At 47.8% G+C, this 14,954-nt stretch overlaps 4 protein-coding genes across 4 annotated transcripts; 1 reads left to right on the top strand and 3 right to left on the bottom strand.

The window, feature by feature from the left end:
* Nucleotides 1–14: 14 nt before the first annotated feature.
* N7446_001024 (uncharacterized protein) lies at nt 15–1,018 on the bottom strand (the record flags this gene model as incomplete). The annotated part of the gene is made up of 4 exons (XM_058509791.1): nt 15–207; nt 255–602; nt 657–933; nt 985–1,018. The coding sequence occupies 4 exons, from the start codon at nt 1,016–1,018 to the stop codon at nt 15–17; spliced, it is 852 nt and encodes a 283-aa protein (XP_058378770.1).
* Nucleotides 1,019–2,855: 1,837 nt separating this feature from the next.
* Nucleotides 2,856–6,990, bottom strand: N7446_001023 (uncharacterized protein; the record flags this gene model as incomplete). Its single annotated transcript, XM_058509790.1, has 2 exons — nt 2,856–4,877; nt 4,924–6,990. The coding sequence occupies 2 exons, from the start codon at nt 6,988–6,990 to the stop codon at nt 2,856–2,858; spliced, it is 4,089 nt and encodes a 1,362-aa protein (XP_058378769.1).
* A 1,849-nt stretch (nt 6,991–8,839) lies between these two features.
* N7446_001022 (terpene synthase family protein) lies at nt 8,840–10,201 on the bottom strand (the record flags this gene model as incomplete). Its single annotated transcript, XM_058509789.1, has 5 exons — nt 8,840–9,263; nt 9,323–9,570; nt 9,643–9,671; nt 9,738–9,829; nt 9,915–10,201. The coding sequence occupies 5 exons, from the start codon at nt 10,199–10,201 to the stop codon at nt 8,840–8,842; spliced, it is 1,080 nt and encodes a 359-aa protein (XP_058378768.1).
* A 184-nt stretch (nt 10,202–10,385) lies between these two features.
* On the top strand, nt 10,386–11,165 carry N7446_001021 (cytochrome P450; the record flags this gene model as incomplete). The annotated part of the gene is made up of 1 exon (XM_058509788.1): nt 10,386–11,165. The coding sequence occupies one exon, from the start codon at nt 10,386–10,388 to the stop codon at nt 11,163–11,165; it is 780 nt and encodes a 259-aa protein (XP_058378767.1).
* Between the last annotated feature and the right edge of the window lie 3,789 nt (nt 11,166–14,954).

Below are 14,954 nucleotides of genomic sequence, written 5' to 3'. Positions count from 1 at the left end.
TTATTTGTGACCTTTTATTCAGTTGTTTTAGGTCCGCGGGCAAATTGCACTCGCAGAGGACCGCCCCACGGTCCTGGTCGGCCGTTCAGTTCGTCCATAGCCCTCTGAGCTTCCTCAGGGCTGCCAACGTCGACAAACAGATAGTAATGCTCGCCGGGCTCGAAACGCTTTGCGGGGTGAGGGGTGAAGACCTTGCTGACATTCTCACTGCACAGGATCAGTATAGATCACACGACTGAAGCCACCAAACTTACACAGAGAACCCGTTGAAAAACGCCTTAATGTTACTCTGCACAGCCTCATGGTCTGTCAACCGAGGCAGGCCTCCAACGTAGACTCGACGGCTAGAGTCACTGTTAGCCTTGGCGAAACTGGAGTTATCCTGCTGGCGCCAGCGATCAGTTCTAAAGGGCGAAGGAGGATTGGCGATCCGCTCTGCCGACTTGGCAACACCAGGCTTGATCTTGACAGGACGGCCCAACATATCCCGGCCATCCAATTCGGTCATGGCGCGCTCGGCATGTTCCTTGTTTTGCAAGTCGACGAAGCAGTAGGAGGGGTTTCGGCCGGTGAAAGGGTCAATGGCAATATCGATGCGCTCGCTATGGGAAGGGAATTAAGTTGGGTCCTTGGCCATGGTTCAAGTGCACGCATACATAGGGAACTCGGCCGCAATGAACAGCGCCTCCACATCCTCCGTCTTGGCCGTGTAAGGCATGTTGCCTACATATAGGCGTCGGCCATCTGAGATCGCTTGCGGGACATGGGATCCGGGTCGGCTGAATGCTGCGCGAGAGGTGTTGGTGGTGCTGGGGCTGGCATTGCTGGGACGCGAGGGTGACGCTGATGGGCTTTCGACCTTTGTGCGCCAGTTGGCAGAGTTGAAGGCTCGGCCGTTCGTGCGGACATTCTCATAGGGCGACTTGGTAGGAGCTGTAGATCTTGATTAGTGACTTTTTTGGTGGCCAGGTATAGATGTCGCACTCTGCTCCTGGGTTCTGGGGCTTTCCACATCCATGACTATGTTGATATCTGCAGAATAATACTTCACAGAAACAAAACTGCAAACCTGCGAAACCGAAATTGCACCTCGCGTCTGTCACTATTTTTTTGATTGCCAGTGCAAACAGTGCAAATTCCCACTCGGCAGTATTTAGTTCGCGAGCTCCCGCTTTTTTTCTTTTTCCTTCATCTTCTGCATTCACTTCGATTCGATTTTCACCCTTGTGGCTTGTCTCTAGAATTTGATCAATGTTCAATGGGTTCATAGCCTGAGCATTGGCTGTGGACTGTCGCCAATTCTTGCCCAGGGAAAACAGACAAAGCATGATGAGGCTACGTCTAGCTTGCCATATAAGCAGCAATTTAAATACTATGAGCCTGGCTCGACCCAGCTGTCCCGATACAATCATCGCAATACCAAGCGTTGTTTTGGCTGTTGAGAGATGACTATTAACAACGTGAGTTTGAACTGTTTCTTCCCTCCCTTCTATGATGAAGCAACCTTTTCACACAGACCTGTTCTGAACTATAATGTGGACTAAAAATTGTAGCAACTGCTATCTGATGAAGCTTCTTGACTTTGTTTCTCTTGCCAAGTCTATGCGATCATTGCTAACATGATTAAAGATTTCCACAGGACCACTCCTTAGTATCTGCACAGACCTATCTACAGTAGATAGCAATCCGAGAATTGATTCTTATAAATGAACAGTCAAACCCATTGAAAACCATCATACTGCATATGTACTCCGTAAATGTGTCTACTCTTTACATCCCAGGCCACTGTGCCAAGCATCTATACTTGGTCAACTCTGCTAAATCTGTCAAAAAAACCACCTAAGCCCTATTCTTCTCCGTTATATTCGAACAGCGTTGTCCTGCATGTATCCGACCAGCATAAGCCTGTGGCATCTTTCGACTCGGGCCTTAGGGATCACAAAATGGTGCATTTTCCACTAGGACATGGGAGTTACTATAGACTAATTTCAAGTTTACAAAACTGAACCCAGCCTAATTAAAGCATGGATTGCAGGGTAAATCTACTGGCACCTGCATCCCATTCATCGGTATTTCCGAGGCGAACAGGTCGGCGCGTGGCGTACAGTATAGTAGACGCAGCCTAGTAGCAAACAAACAGCGATCGGCGGTGATTCGGATTCCCACGTTGCATGGCAGTACGATAGCCAAGGAAAATCTCTGAGCCGGTGGACATGCGAAAGGAGGGTTCTGGAACAGCTGGAAGCATGATACTCCATTTATCTAGGAGCCAATCGGCACCGTGCTGTAACAGTGATTCCAGTCGTCTGCTACCTATATGCACCGCTCACAGTGCAAGGGATCCCCCAATGCTTAGCCCAATACTTAGCCCAATACATGAACAGGATTCTGGGCCATGATGACACAAACAATTGTAATCGCGCCTCGAGTTGATCGCGAAATTTGCGGTGTAAACGGGCGGACCTGTGACTTGCCTGTTCCGGTTGGTTGTCCTCTTTTAGTTTACCCCAATAAGCCGTCACTGCCTCTCTATCTTGCAGTCATCAGCCCCTGCAATTTGGCTCGCCCAATCAGACTCGCCGACTGCCCCGTCCATAGATGAAGGTAGGATACACATTACAGTTGCCACGTGAGCACCACGTGACCGGCTCGTGGGGATTGCAGAATGGATCAGACGGTCTGACTGGGGCAAGCTGATTGGCCAGCGGTATTCTTTTGTTGGTTGTACATTGGCTAGCTGGACCTTCCCCTTCTTTTTCTCTTCTCCACCTTTGTGTCTTATGTTGAATGGACTTAGTTCCTCAATAACTTGCCACATAACAGAAAGAATGGGAAACGAAAATGATTGGCACCTGCTAAACTTTGAATCCTATAAAAGAAACGAGCCCTGATTTGTCTCCTAGGGCAAGTAAATTGCCATTGATCGCGGAAGAGCTAGGCCGAGACCCAGGAGGGAGCCAAAGAACATTTCTGCCGTTTAGCTGTATCCACTCTTGTTCGATGAAAATCTCCCGATTCACATTGTTTGAACTAGACGCATGATGTTCAGGCCCGGACTGAACATCAAGGGAGCCTAGATTCGTGAATAGACATGACCCATTATGATAAAATTTAAGGTCAGTGACTGTTCCATTGACACTAAGAACCTGCTGCAGCGCGCCTGTCGCCGTGTCCCAGAGGCGCACGGTTTCATCATGGGAGCCGGACGCTAGTAGCGCGCCGTCGGGCGAGAAGGCCACCGAATCCACCGAATTCGAATGGCCCTCGAGAGTGTGCTGCAGCGCGCCTGTAGCCGTGTCCCAGAGGCGCACGGTTTTGTCGTAGGAGCCGGACGCTAGCAGCGCTCCGTCGGACGAGAAGGCCACCGGTTTCACCGAATTTGAATGGCCTTCAAGAGAGTACCGCAGCCCCCCTGTCGCCGTGTCCCAGAGGCGTAGGGTTTCGTCATTAGAGCCGGACGCTAGCAGCGCGCCGTCGGGCGAGAAGGCTACCGATTTCACCGAATTTGAATGGCCTTTAAGAGAGTGCCGCAACGCTCCTGTCGCCGTGTCCCAGAGGCACACGGTTTTGTCTTGGGAGCCGGACGCTAGCAGCGAGCCGTCGGGCGAGAAGGCCACCGAATCCACCGAACTTGAATGGCCTTCGAGAGTGTGCTGCAGCGCGCCTGTAGCCGTGTCCCAGAGGCGCACGGTTTTGTCGTAGGAGCCGGACGCTAGTAGCGCGCTGTTAGGCGAGAAGGCCACCGACCAAACAAAGCCTAAATGGCCCCCGAGAGTATGCTGCAGCGCCCCTGTTGCCGTGTCCCAGAGGCGCACAGTTTCGTCAAGGGAGCCGGACGCTAGCAGCGCGCCGTTAGGCGAGAAGGCCACCGACCAAACAAAGCTAAAATGGCCCTTACGAGTGTGCTGCAGCGCGCCTATCGCCATGTCCCAGAGGCGCACGGTTTTGTCTTGGGAGCCGGACGCTAGTAGCGCGCCGTCGGGCGAGAAGGCCACCGAATCCACCGAACTTGAATGGCCCTCGACAGTGTGCTGCAGCGCGCCTGTAGCCGTGTCCCAGAGGCACACGGTTTTGTCTTGGGAGCCGGATGCTAGTTGCGCGCAGTCGGGCGAGAAGGCTACCGACTGAACCCAGCCTAAATGGCCCTCGAGAGTGTGCTGCAGCGCGCCTGTAGCCGTGTCCCAGAGGCGCACGGTTGTGTCATGGGAGCCGGACGCTAGCAGCGCGCCGTCGGGCGAGAAGGCCACCGATTTCACCGAATTTGAATGGCCTTTAAGAGAGTGCCGCAACGCTTCTGTCGCCGTGTCCCAGAGGCACACGGTTTTGTCTTGGGAGCCGGACGCTAGCAGCGCGCCGTCGGGCGAGAAGGCCACCGAATCCACCGAACTTGAATGGCCCTCGACAGTGTGCTGCAGCGCGCCTGTAGCCGTGTCCCAGAGGCACACGGTTTTGTCTTGGGAGCCGGATGCTAGTTGCGCGCAGTCGGGCGAGAAGGCTACCGACTGAACCCAGCCTAAATGGCCCTCGAGAGTGTGCTGTAGCGCGCCTGTAGCCGTGTCCCAGAGGCGCACGGTTTTGTCGTAGGAGCCGGACGCTAGCAGCTCGCCGTCGGGCGAGAAGGCCACCGACCGAACCCAGCCTGAATGGCTCTCTAGGGTCTGCAGTTCTGAACTCCAGGTTTCCTCGACCTGTGGCAACTGACATATCCAATCAGGAATTTCTGCTTCAAACTGTCTCCGGACTATCGCTTCTTTGGGTGCAAAGACAAGTCCTGAGCAGTAAAGTTGAAGGGGTGTATCATCGGCCATCTGGCGGTACTTCAGGACAAAGCGCTTTGCGTCATGTAGAAACTCAGACACTACGGAATGGTGATCGCCCTTATTCTGTTAGTGTAAAATTTATATAACTGCCTGCGGGACATACTAGTGTAATACCCTGGAGGAGATTCAGCATCCCTACCACTTCCGATACAAGACCTAGTAGGCTCATCGCTTCAACCCAGTGTAGAAAATGCTCATAGAGAAATAGCAACACAAACTCCACCTCAGCGGACGAGAGAGGGCTTTGTTTGAGGTGGTGTATCCAGTAGCGACATGAGTATTGTAGTTCTGGTGGTAAGTGCTGGAGTAAGGATTGAGGATCGACGTCGGCCCTACGGGTTGCAAGGCCTTCTAGATTGCAAATATCTTTCCGTAGATAGCTTCTCATGTTTTCAACACACAACAAAGCTATTTCCTTGTGCTTATTTGGCTCGTCCACAAGAACTTCGCTCTTATATTGGACCAAAAAATCTCGGAACGAAAGATGTAGAATCCGAATAGGCAGATCTCGATCACTAGGAACGTTTATAACAGACCGCAATGAATCCAACAGATTGCTAATCTGGTTTGCTCCTATCCCAAGAAATAGCGACAGCGCATTTATAGAAAGCGGAACAGCAAGAAGGATGATGACACCGACTATTTTCTGGAACTGGTCTAGGAGGTGTTGCCGATCAAACTCGTCACTCTCTTTATCGTCGAGTAGTCGTGTTAGGATTGGCTGGTACGTCTTATCCATTTTCGTCGCATATCGACGTGAATCCTTAAGGAGCTCTGTTAGACGTTGTGCGGGTTCCAATTTTGAATGCTCGATATATCGGCAAATAGTAGCAGCAGAAATAAACAAAGGAACGGACATTGCGACTATTTCTTGGACGGCGTCAGTGCTAGGCCAGTCTCGAGAGATATGCCTATCGTGTTGGATCTTCGCAAAACGGTCCTGTAGGAATAGAGATATGTCGTGCTCTGTCACTTCTTCGGGTATCTCATGAAGCGCTAGGTCTTGATATTTATTATCTCCAATCTCCGAAAAGCCAAGATTGATTGGGAGTTCAGGCCGGCTAGTTAAGAAGATCCGAAGGCGAACTGCTTTTGCCTCCTGTAGACGAGGCAGTAGTCGGATTATGTTCCGTATATCTGTCTCGTGTTCACACTCATCTAGAGCGTCAATCACTATCACGGCGGTTTGAGGTTGCTGGCCGAGTTGGTTAAGATCTAGCAGCGGTTGAAGAAGTAGTTTCTCAAACTGCACCCTAAGTGATTTTGATGCAATGTCAGGGTCATATTCGAGTGCCTTTTGCACACCAGACCTTAGCTCAGTGAATCTGAGCATTAGTTGCCGTGTTAATGTCGGGAAGAACTTCATTGCGTTCCCTCGGTCCCCTTCACCTCTCTTAAAGAAGAAGTTAGAACCTAGGTAGTTGTTATCCTGGAGCGACCTTGCTATAGTCCGAGATATTGTGGATTTTCCTGTCCCAGCCATCCCCTTTAACCAGAAAATACTTTTTTGGGACGGTGACATAGCCCATTCCATTATCTGTTGGAGAAGCTTAGTCCTAGTGCCTTGGAGACATTGGACTTCGTCGCGATTAGAGAATGAATCAAACCCTGCCTCTGTCACGCCTTCTAAATCCCTGAGGCCCATATTCTGATTAATGCGGTCGGTAATCTGTCCCACCTCGACTATTAGAGAACTATATAGTCTTTGGGTCAATAATACGGAGCTAAAATATCGTGCTCGATAAACGTACGTGTGATCCACATTCAAAGATAAGATGAATGAAGATTTATATCTCTCGAGGTTTTGAATAACGCCTTCCACCTCTGCGCGCTTCAGGGGCCACTTTAGGGCTCGTAATCCCACTTTCCTCATCAGCTTCTTTCCCTTCCCTGGATCAAGTCTCATTTCTAAGGCTTGGAGGTCGGAGAGACAATCGGTAATGCTCCTAACTAGTCGTGAGGAGGTAGGTAGGGCCGTTCCCTCGTTGCTTTGAAGGTATTTATCTAGGTCTTGGATTGTCCCTTGAAGGCCTGCAATCGCCTGTTGAAGGGTAGAAATTTCGTTTCGTGCATTTCTCGCCTCTTGGATGTAGCCCCCACAAAGCTTCATGAGGCTTCCCGTCAGTTGAATGACCGCGATAACGCTTGCCGCCGAGGATAAACCATCCATTTCGGAGGACACGGCGTAAAAGCCTAAATTCCAGGTAGGTAGGTATGATGGCGACTCAATTGTGAAAAAACGGGTTCGGAATTATAGGGTGGGCTTTTCTGGCGAGATAAAGAGGGGTAAGTAAGATAGGCGTCGGGCGCGAGGCTGTGATTCAGAGTCCACTATAGCCGCCAATCTGACTAATCATGCGTTTCCCTAGTCAGAAGCTCAGGATCGAGGATTCATGAAAAGTCCAGTGTAGGAGAAATGAAAGACCTGCATAGGTATACGGAAACCCGGAATTCGTGCTTCAGTGACATCCCAGACTCAACAAAAAATGAAATACTAGTAGTCTGATCCCAGTAGCGCCAACAATACTATACTCTCCACTCGAGCTGAGCGCTTGAAATGATCGTTGAATCAATTCATGCAGCTGTCGATCATCGCGGAGCCGTAGTACACACTGGCAATAGCAGAATACAATTCCTTGCTACAGTATGCCCCTCCAAGCCCTGTCAGAACCTGCCAATCACGACGATCTAGCGCGCCCATTGAAGCCATAGTGATTCTTTGACAGACCCACCAGAATGCCCCTGTACATGTACATACCCTTGAGATCCTGTGTTTCTCGATTTCTTTGTCCTCGGGAGCAAACCCCAGATCAAAACCAAAACCAAACATGGACTCTCTTTTCCTCTCTCGACAATCCAATAGATACGATCGAGAAAAGGGATAGCGACGTCTCGCCAGAGAAGTTTGTTCCCCGACGTCCCATCTGGACAGCTGCCGAACGAGCACGGCGCAGCCTCAATGCCGAACTCTCCAACCCGGTGGCCGGGCTCAGTTATCCGAACTACGAAGACAGGATCGCAACTTTGCAATCACCCATGATACGGGCGATGGGTCCGATATTCGTGGCTTTGAGCTCGACGCCGTGCTGACGCAGTCGCCCAACGTGGCCTGTTCTTGAAGCAGGCGATGATAGGGGATGTAGGATGGGCCCGAGTTGAACTCTATAAAGCTATGTATTCGAACCTATAGCGTAATAGAGTTGAAAGGCCGTTCAGCTGAACACCACGCTAATCAATTCAAAATGTATCGTGGAGGTTAAAGATATGCCAATGGGTGAGGAAATTCTGAAAATGCCATCAAGTCATTTCTGGAGCGAGAAGATAAGAACAAAGATGGCAAGGCTGGCTTCTTCGGTGATTTTACCAAGTCTAGCCAGCGTATCCTCTCTATACATGCTTAATTCATCAATACATAATCTTGCTCTTGTTGACGAGTCGATCATAGATCCTGAAGGCTTTTCGAGGAGGATGAGAGCAAGGTATCCCCTTGCCACGTTGCTGTAAAATGGCTAAGACTATGATGCCTGATAGTCTTATTGTCAAACTGCCTGACAAGTTAGATTTTGTCATAGGGTCGGAATGCATATCGTATGCATGGAGTATCAAGTTCCTATACTTAATCGGCACCGACACGTCCCTTTGATGGTAGGGTCATTCTCGAAACCGGCTTGACCAATACACATACATGATAACTATTTCTCGTTCCGTTGTCAAGGCCTTAGCGTAGACCAATCATTGAGTGTATCCTATTATGTAAAATTACATGATGGTACGCGGCCTCTGTAGAATCCATGGAAACCTGTGGTTGGATCCCTACAAATCAACCGAGGCGAAGGCCGCCTGAAGCCTATAATTACGCAAGTAGTGATTACCCGAGCTCAACAGCCTAGGGAATGTGGCAACACTCCAGCCAGGCACATGGACTAGTTACTGTATTGGTTTAAAAACTACTATAAGGGCCCAATAGAGACAAAGAAGACAATACCATTCAGCGTGTTTCAGTCTAGCAGTGCTCTAATTCACAGTTTGGCATGCTCCCCTCCATACCGAGACATGGTAATCGCCGCCATCATGTTTCCCGTAACGCAATATATCATGCACTCGATCAGCATCCGGTCCTCGTTGGTCAGGCTACCTGATTGCTTCAACCTTTCTATTTCCCAATCGATGCGTCTCTCAATTTCCATCTGATTCGCATACGCCAAAGCCTTCGCAGCCTCATCACTGGGTAATGAGAGCAGGTTGCGGATAATAACAACGCCATTTGTCGTTTCAAACTGCTTTGCCTGGCCCTGCTGCCAGTACCTCTTCTCTTTATCATACGAAGCGATATCGTTCGAGGCAAGCATCTGGTACGCTAATAGCCGGGTCAAGGTGCCCAACTTTGGTCCGTAAAATTCCTGTCGGGACCCGATGGAGAGCTTTGCAGACGTCCAACATACTCTAGCAAGAGACGTCGGGTGATAGAAAGACAATAATAGCCAACTTTGTGGGATCCTTACATCATTCCACCGTCGTTTCTACGGTGTTCCATGAAGTCGGCCAAGGTCGTGAATTCTTTGCTCGGCGTGGGATGGCTGATGTAGCTCGTCAGAAATTCTATCAGCTCACGACCGCCGGTAGCATCGTCCATCCGGTCTCGCTTAAGTACTTCCTCAATAGAGTTCCAAATGGTTTGCTGCAAGGGTGTCTTCGGCGCAAGATCCCTGTGATTTTCCGGGGGCATCAAGGATTTGAAAAACGATTCGTCCTATATCTAAATGGTTAGCGGTGCAACATTTCAAAAGTCTATTCACTTGTCAAATAAGCCCGTGCTGCATACGTGGTCCTTCTCATGGATTTCCCATGATTCTTGTTAGGGACGGTGTCAGTCATGCTGCCTGTTTCACCTAGGGGCCGTTCGGTTCATATACACACCGTCAAATATCAACGACAAAGCCTGCATTTCGTCAAGTAGGCGAAACTTGTCCTCGTCGGCAAAGAGATACATATAACTAACAAAGCGAACGCTACCAATAATTAGTTTCAAACTCTGTGGATCCACCATAATAAGCTTGGGATCCTACGAAGTAATGAAAGACCTGTTGGACACACGAGGTGCGATATACAACTCCCGACCAAGTTTTTTCCTTCTTGATCACTGCATGACCAAAGGTTTGAGACCCGGGTTCCAAAAATTCGGGCCACGTTGGAAACAGCTCCATCGTCTCACGGCCGCGGCTTTCAAACCCAAAGCCGTTGATGTGTATCGAACCATCCAAGATCTTGAAAGCAAGCAACTCGTTTTCGACCTGCTGCACTCCAATGACCCCCTGGCTGAATTTGAGCGATACGCTGCCAGCTTTGCGTTCGCACTGACATTCGGGGAAAGACACATACATAACCAGGTGCCAGCAGCACTGCGAACCCGTGAATTACTTGATTGTTTTGTTCGGGAACTCAACCTGATCAATTTGCTAGTGGACGTCGTTCCTATCTTGCAGCGACTCCCGGAAAGATTCTCCCGATGGCGAAAGAGTGGGTAATTGGTATCATCAGAGACTCGTCCGAACAGTCACCCAACATATGAACCTTGCACTGGAGAGCGGCTCGTGGAATTTGGTCCGTGAACTGGTCGGCAAGAATGAAATGAATGATTTTTCCTGGGAACAGCTGTGTTATATTGTTGACGAATTGGATGTGGGCACCCACATCACGACCGCCATTGCTCTCAGCATTTTTGTGATGGTCTGCCTTCAGCATCCAGACGCAGTCAGCCGGGCTCAGCGGGACTTGGACTCGGTCGTGGGACCAAACCGACTACCTGAATTCGACGATATTGAGAATCTGCCATATATGCATGCCTTTATTAATGAAATGCTCCGCTGGCAGCCCGTTACGCCTTTTGGGGCTCCGCATGGTCTCACTACGGACGATGAATACATGGGTTATCGAATCCCGAAAGACGCAATCATTCTTCCACACCACTGGTCCATTGGCCGCAGCCCCGAAGTTCATGGAGATCCGGAGGTCTTTCGGCCAGAGCGCTGGCTGGAGCACCCTGACACACCCCTGGCAGCATTTTCCATCAGCCGAAGAGCCTGCTCGGGACAAAGGGTTGCACGCAACACGCTGTTTATCGTGATTTCCCGCTGTCTCTGGGCCTATGACGTTGTTTGCCCAAAGCAGGGTGAATGCCACAGCCGCGCGAATTCTGGCTTTCTTGCTTGTGTATCCCCCTTTGGTGTGTCATTTAGGAGTCGAGGTCACCAATATCAGGAGACGATAGAGAGGGAATGGTCGACAACTAACAGGGATGTGGGAGCCCTTCTGGCCCACATCGGAAAGGAATGTTTCGGGCCCTAGGACTTACTGGGAGTCTTATATAGGTAGCTCTACATAACAGATTTCCTCTGCCGGATGGGGCTTTCCTGTCTCAGCTGCCGCCGCTTTAATGAGGGCGCTCAGAGTCAGGCTCACTGAGCTGCTCAGTGAGTGCTTAGTGACTCTGATTAGCTGCTCTCTGATCACTCACTGATTACTCAGACACCGATCAGAGGCATCTATTGAGCACTTAGTCCACGCTCAGTCTACCTAAAGAAGCTCTTTGCCCCACAATGCCGTTTATTTTGCGGACTACTTTTTGATCGCCATCATTTTTCACCGTACGCCTAGTTTTGAGGTGCTGGATCTTCCTCTCGTTCCCCTCTCAATTATAACGCACTAGAGCACGATGACGCAAATTAAAAGGCACTGAATCCATCACGGGCGGCGTAGGAAAAAAGTCTCCGGTTATCTCTCCAATTGATAGATTATAAATTAGAACTATATCCCTGCTCTAAGCCTCTAAAATAGCTTTTCCTATTTCCTACCTCACTTTTCTAGCTCTCCGGCTCCTCATCCACTTTAGGAATCTATCCAGCTATGGGTAGAAAAACCTTCTTTTCTAAAAGAGATGAGATAGCCAAAGAGAAGCGCTGCAAATAAGTGAAAGAGAGCGGCTATGTTTTTGGTGCTTATGTAGATAAGGATGCTATCCGAGACGAAGATAAAAGGCCACCTGAGACTAAGAATATGTACTGCAAGCTGTCAATCTCTGGATAAAGTCAGTTCCCACACAATTGCATAAAAGGAGTACCCGCCGAATGCTCGAGTTACTAACTTACTATTAGGTTCGTGGGATAGTATGGAATCGAGGGCTACGAATTGGGGCTAGGCTGTGCGATTCTAGACTATATACTTATTAAAGAATTTCTTCGCTGGTATAGCCATTTTGCGCGAGGAAGAAAAAGTAAAAGTAGCCGGGTAGTGATGACAACGGTTCTCAATTGTGTAAAAAAATTGTTTGGCGGATTTGAAGAGAGTCTGTAAATCAAGATTGTGTTGGAAGACCGAAAAGAGATATCTAGTGTAAGCCTTTATGTGGATTCTACATTCTATGTTCCGGAATAGAAGTCAAACTAACTCTAACGTAGTGGATAAAGAGAATATTGACAGAAAATGAAGGTACGATTGAGAACGTCGAGGTTCCAAACTACAGCTTTACCAAAAAGATTTTCTCCAAATGATATCCTCTATGTGATAAGTGGATTATCGCAGGTTTATACCCGGATTGCTTAAGACTATTATCACGTTAGCTCTTTAACTATATCTTTTCACCAAAGTAAGGATTAGGGCATATATACTAGCTCACGAGGATAGAAACGAAAAAGGCCTAAGATATAAGGTTAGTACACTGCGACATTAGGATTGTGTGTGTGACTAATTGCTAAATAGTATATCGATCTAGTTTTGTTCCTATCCTCTACGGTACCTTAGAAGTTAGAATAGAAAGTCAACTAAGCATGGCTCAAAGGGAATCGAAACCTAGACTATATAGTGTAAGTTAACTACAAAATAATTCTTATAAAGGCTGACTTGAATTGAGAGCTCACTCGCTAACCAAACATTAAGGTTCAGAATTGGTATCCGTAAGACCAAAAGACCTCAATTCGCGTCGGGTTACATTCTCCTACCTATTACCCTCTAGCACGGTGCGCTATTTGGTATCGAAACGGTGGAAGACTTCGCTAAGTTTGACCTATTAGGTAGAAAGTCTATAAAACTTCGCTAGTATAATATATTATTAATACTTTCTTAATCCATTAATAGTATATTTATCGACTTACTTCTTATATATATTAAGTTATACCTATATAAGAAATATATCTTATGTCATTTGATAAGATATATCTACCGAAGCTCCATGGCTCCGGAAATTACGACATTTGGTCTATAAGGGCTAAGGCAGCACTTATAAAGGAAGACCTTTACGGACCTATTGAAAATGCCTCCGAAGGCATTAAAAACAATAAGGCTATTTCACTTCTTAAGCTTTATTGTGACGACGGCCCGCTATTATATCTAAAGGATATAGGTAGCGCAAAGGACGCGTGGCAACGTCTAGAAAACCTCTATTACCCTAAAGGTTTCACAACCGAATTTCTCCTATTAAAGGAATTCTTTAATTTGAAATTGAATGATTTCGATTCAATGGAAGAATACCTTAATAGGGTAAAAACGCTAGCCGATAACCTAAGAGGTAAAGGCAATGAATTACCTAGGCAGGTAATTATAGCGTGGATCCTTAATAGGCTACCACCCGACTACGAATCATTTATTCAAAACATTACACAAGGTTTACGAATTGATTCGAAGGCTTATACGGTTGATACGCTATTCTCTAGCTTAATCGATGAAGCTAGAGGACGAGAAGGCACTATAGGCGGTCAATATACCGATATAATGCTATTACGGTCTAAAAAGGCTTATAAGAATCGACCTTATAATAGCCGATATTGCGAGAATTGCTGGCTACTATTCCCTAATTTAGCACCTAGAGGGTGGTCCCCTAAGGGCATTAGGGCTAATAGGGCTATTTACCCTCGAATCGATGGTTCGAAACAATCTCACGAAGAAAGGCTTAATAGGGCTAAAATTGATGCCCGTAAGCCAAGAATTTTAACATCGGTATACGAAGGTAGGTCAGATAAGTCCGTATTTATCACTCTTCTGCCTAAAGACGATAAGACCCTATTCGTCTCTTCTATTATACTAATATATGAGGGAGACTTCCTAGGTATATTCGCTGGCACTATCCGTTTATCGGAGGATTTTAGTATCACCCACGGCATCTCTAGTCCCGCCGAGAATTTGTGGCTTAACTATTCTTAGGTCACTAGGGCGCTAAATTAGATATAGGTATTTAAACTAGGTGGTAACGCAAACGTGTGCGTTCGCTAGGAGGCATTCCATGGTGACACTACGACGGAGCCGTGTATCTCGTGGCGAGTCTCCGTTAAAGCCACTAAGCACATCATGCCATTTGGTCCCATCGTTCGCGTAGCTACTCAACAAGAGCAATACCATTTATATCTATCAGCTAGAAATGCCAAAAGAGGCTTTCTCGAACCTGCTACTAACTAGTGGTCTGCTGTTGGGGCTCCCTTTGCTTTTTCAGGGAATCTTAGATGCGTTCCGTTCTAGACAAGGGAATACGAGCAAACAAGTCCAGCCAGTGACAAATTCATGCCTAATTACATCTTATCTTTTGTCCCGTATTTCTAATTTACCTTTACAGGAATGCAGGCTATTGAAATGAGGTTTTTCATTGCACTAGAAGTCGAAAAGAATTGTTGACAACTTGAAAATCGACAGATGTTAAAAGGAATATATACCCCGCGCTTATGCGGTGACCTAATGATCGACTCTATGCAACGGAGTACTAAACGTATGGATCGATGATATCTACACATCCTATTCCTTACCTATAGGTGTCTATGCAGTTATTAGTTGTCCACGATAACTGGACTGATCACATCCAAAAAAGTCAAGCTAGGTGATCTGCTGAACGCGAGGAAGAAATCCCTCACCAGAAATCGAGACTACCAATGAGCGAATAGACATCTCGGCTGGACTGAACTCGGACGCTGAAAGGTTACACAGCATAGATTTGCAGGTAGATGACGCACTGTAGAAAGGGAGCTCAACGACAGAAACTCAACAAGAGAAGCTGAGTTTACAGGAGCTGAGTTTACAAGCCATGAAATGTAAGGGGATAGTGATAACTGGGGAGAGCAGACTGAGAAACAATACCTTGCATATCATGACTGGCCT

This window comes from Penicillium canescens, assembly GCF_028828765.1.
Source record: "Penicillium canescens strain IBT 15451 chromosome Unknown utg000001l_segment0_segment0, whole genome shotgun sequence".
Lineage (NCBI taxonomy): Eukaryota > Fungi > Ascomycota > Eurotiomycetes > Eurotiales > Aspergillaceae > Penicillium > Penicillium canescens.
Note: the sequence above shows the minus strand (reverse complement) of the source record. Positions and strands in the feature narration are given on the sequence as shown.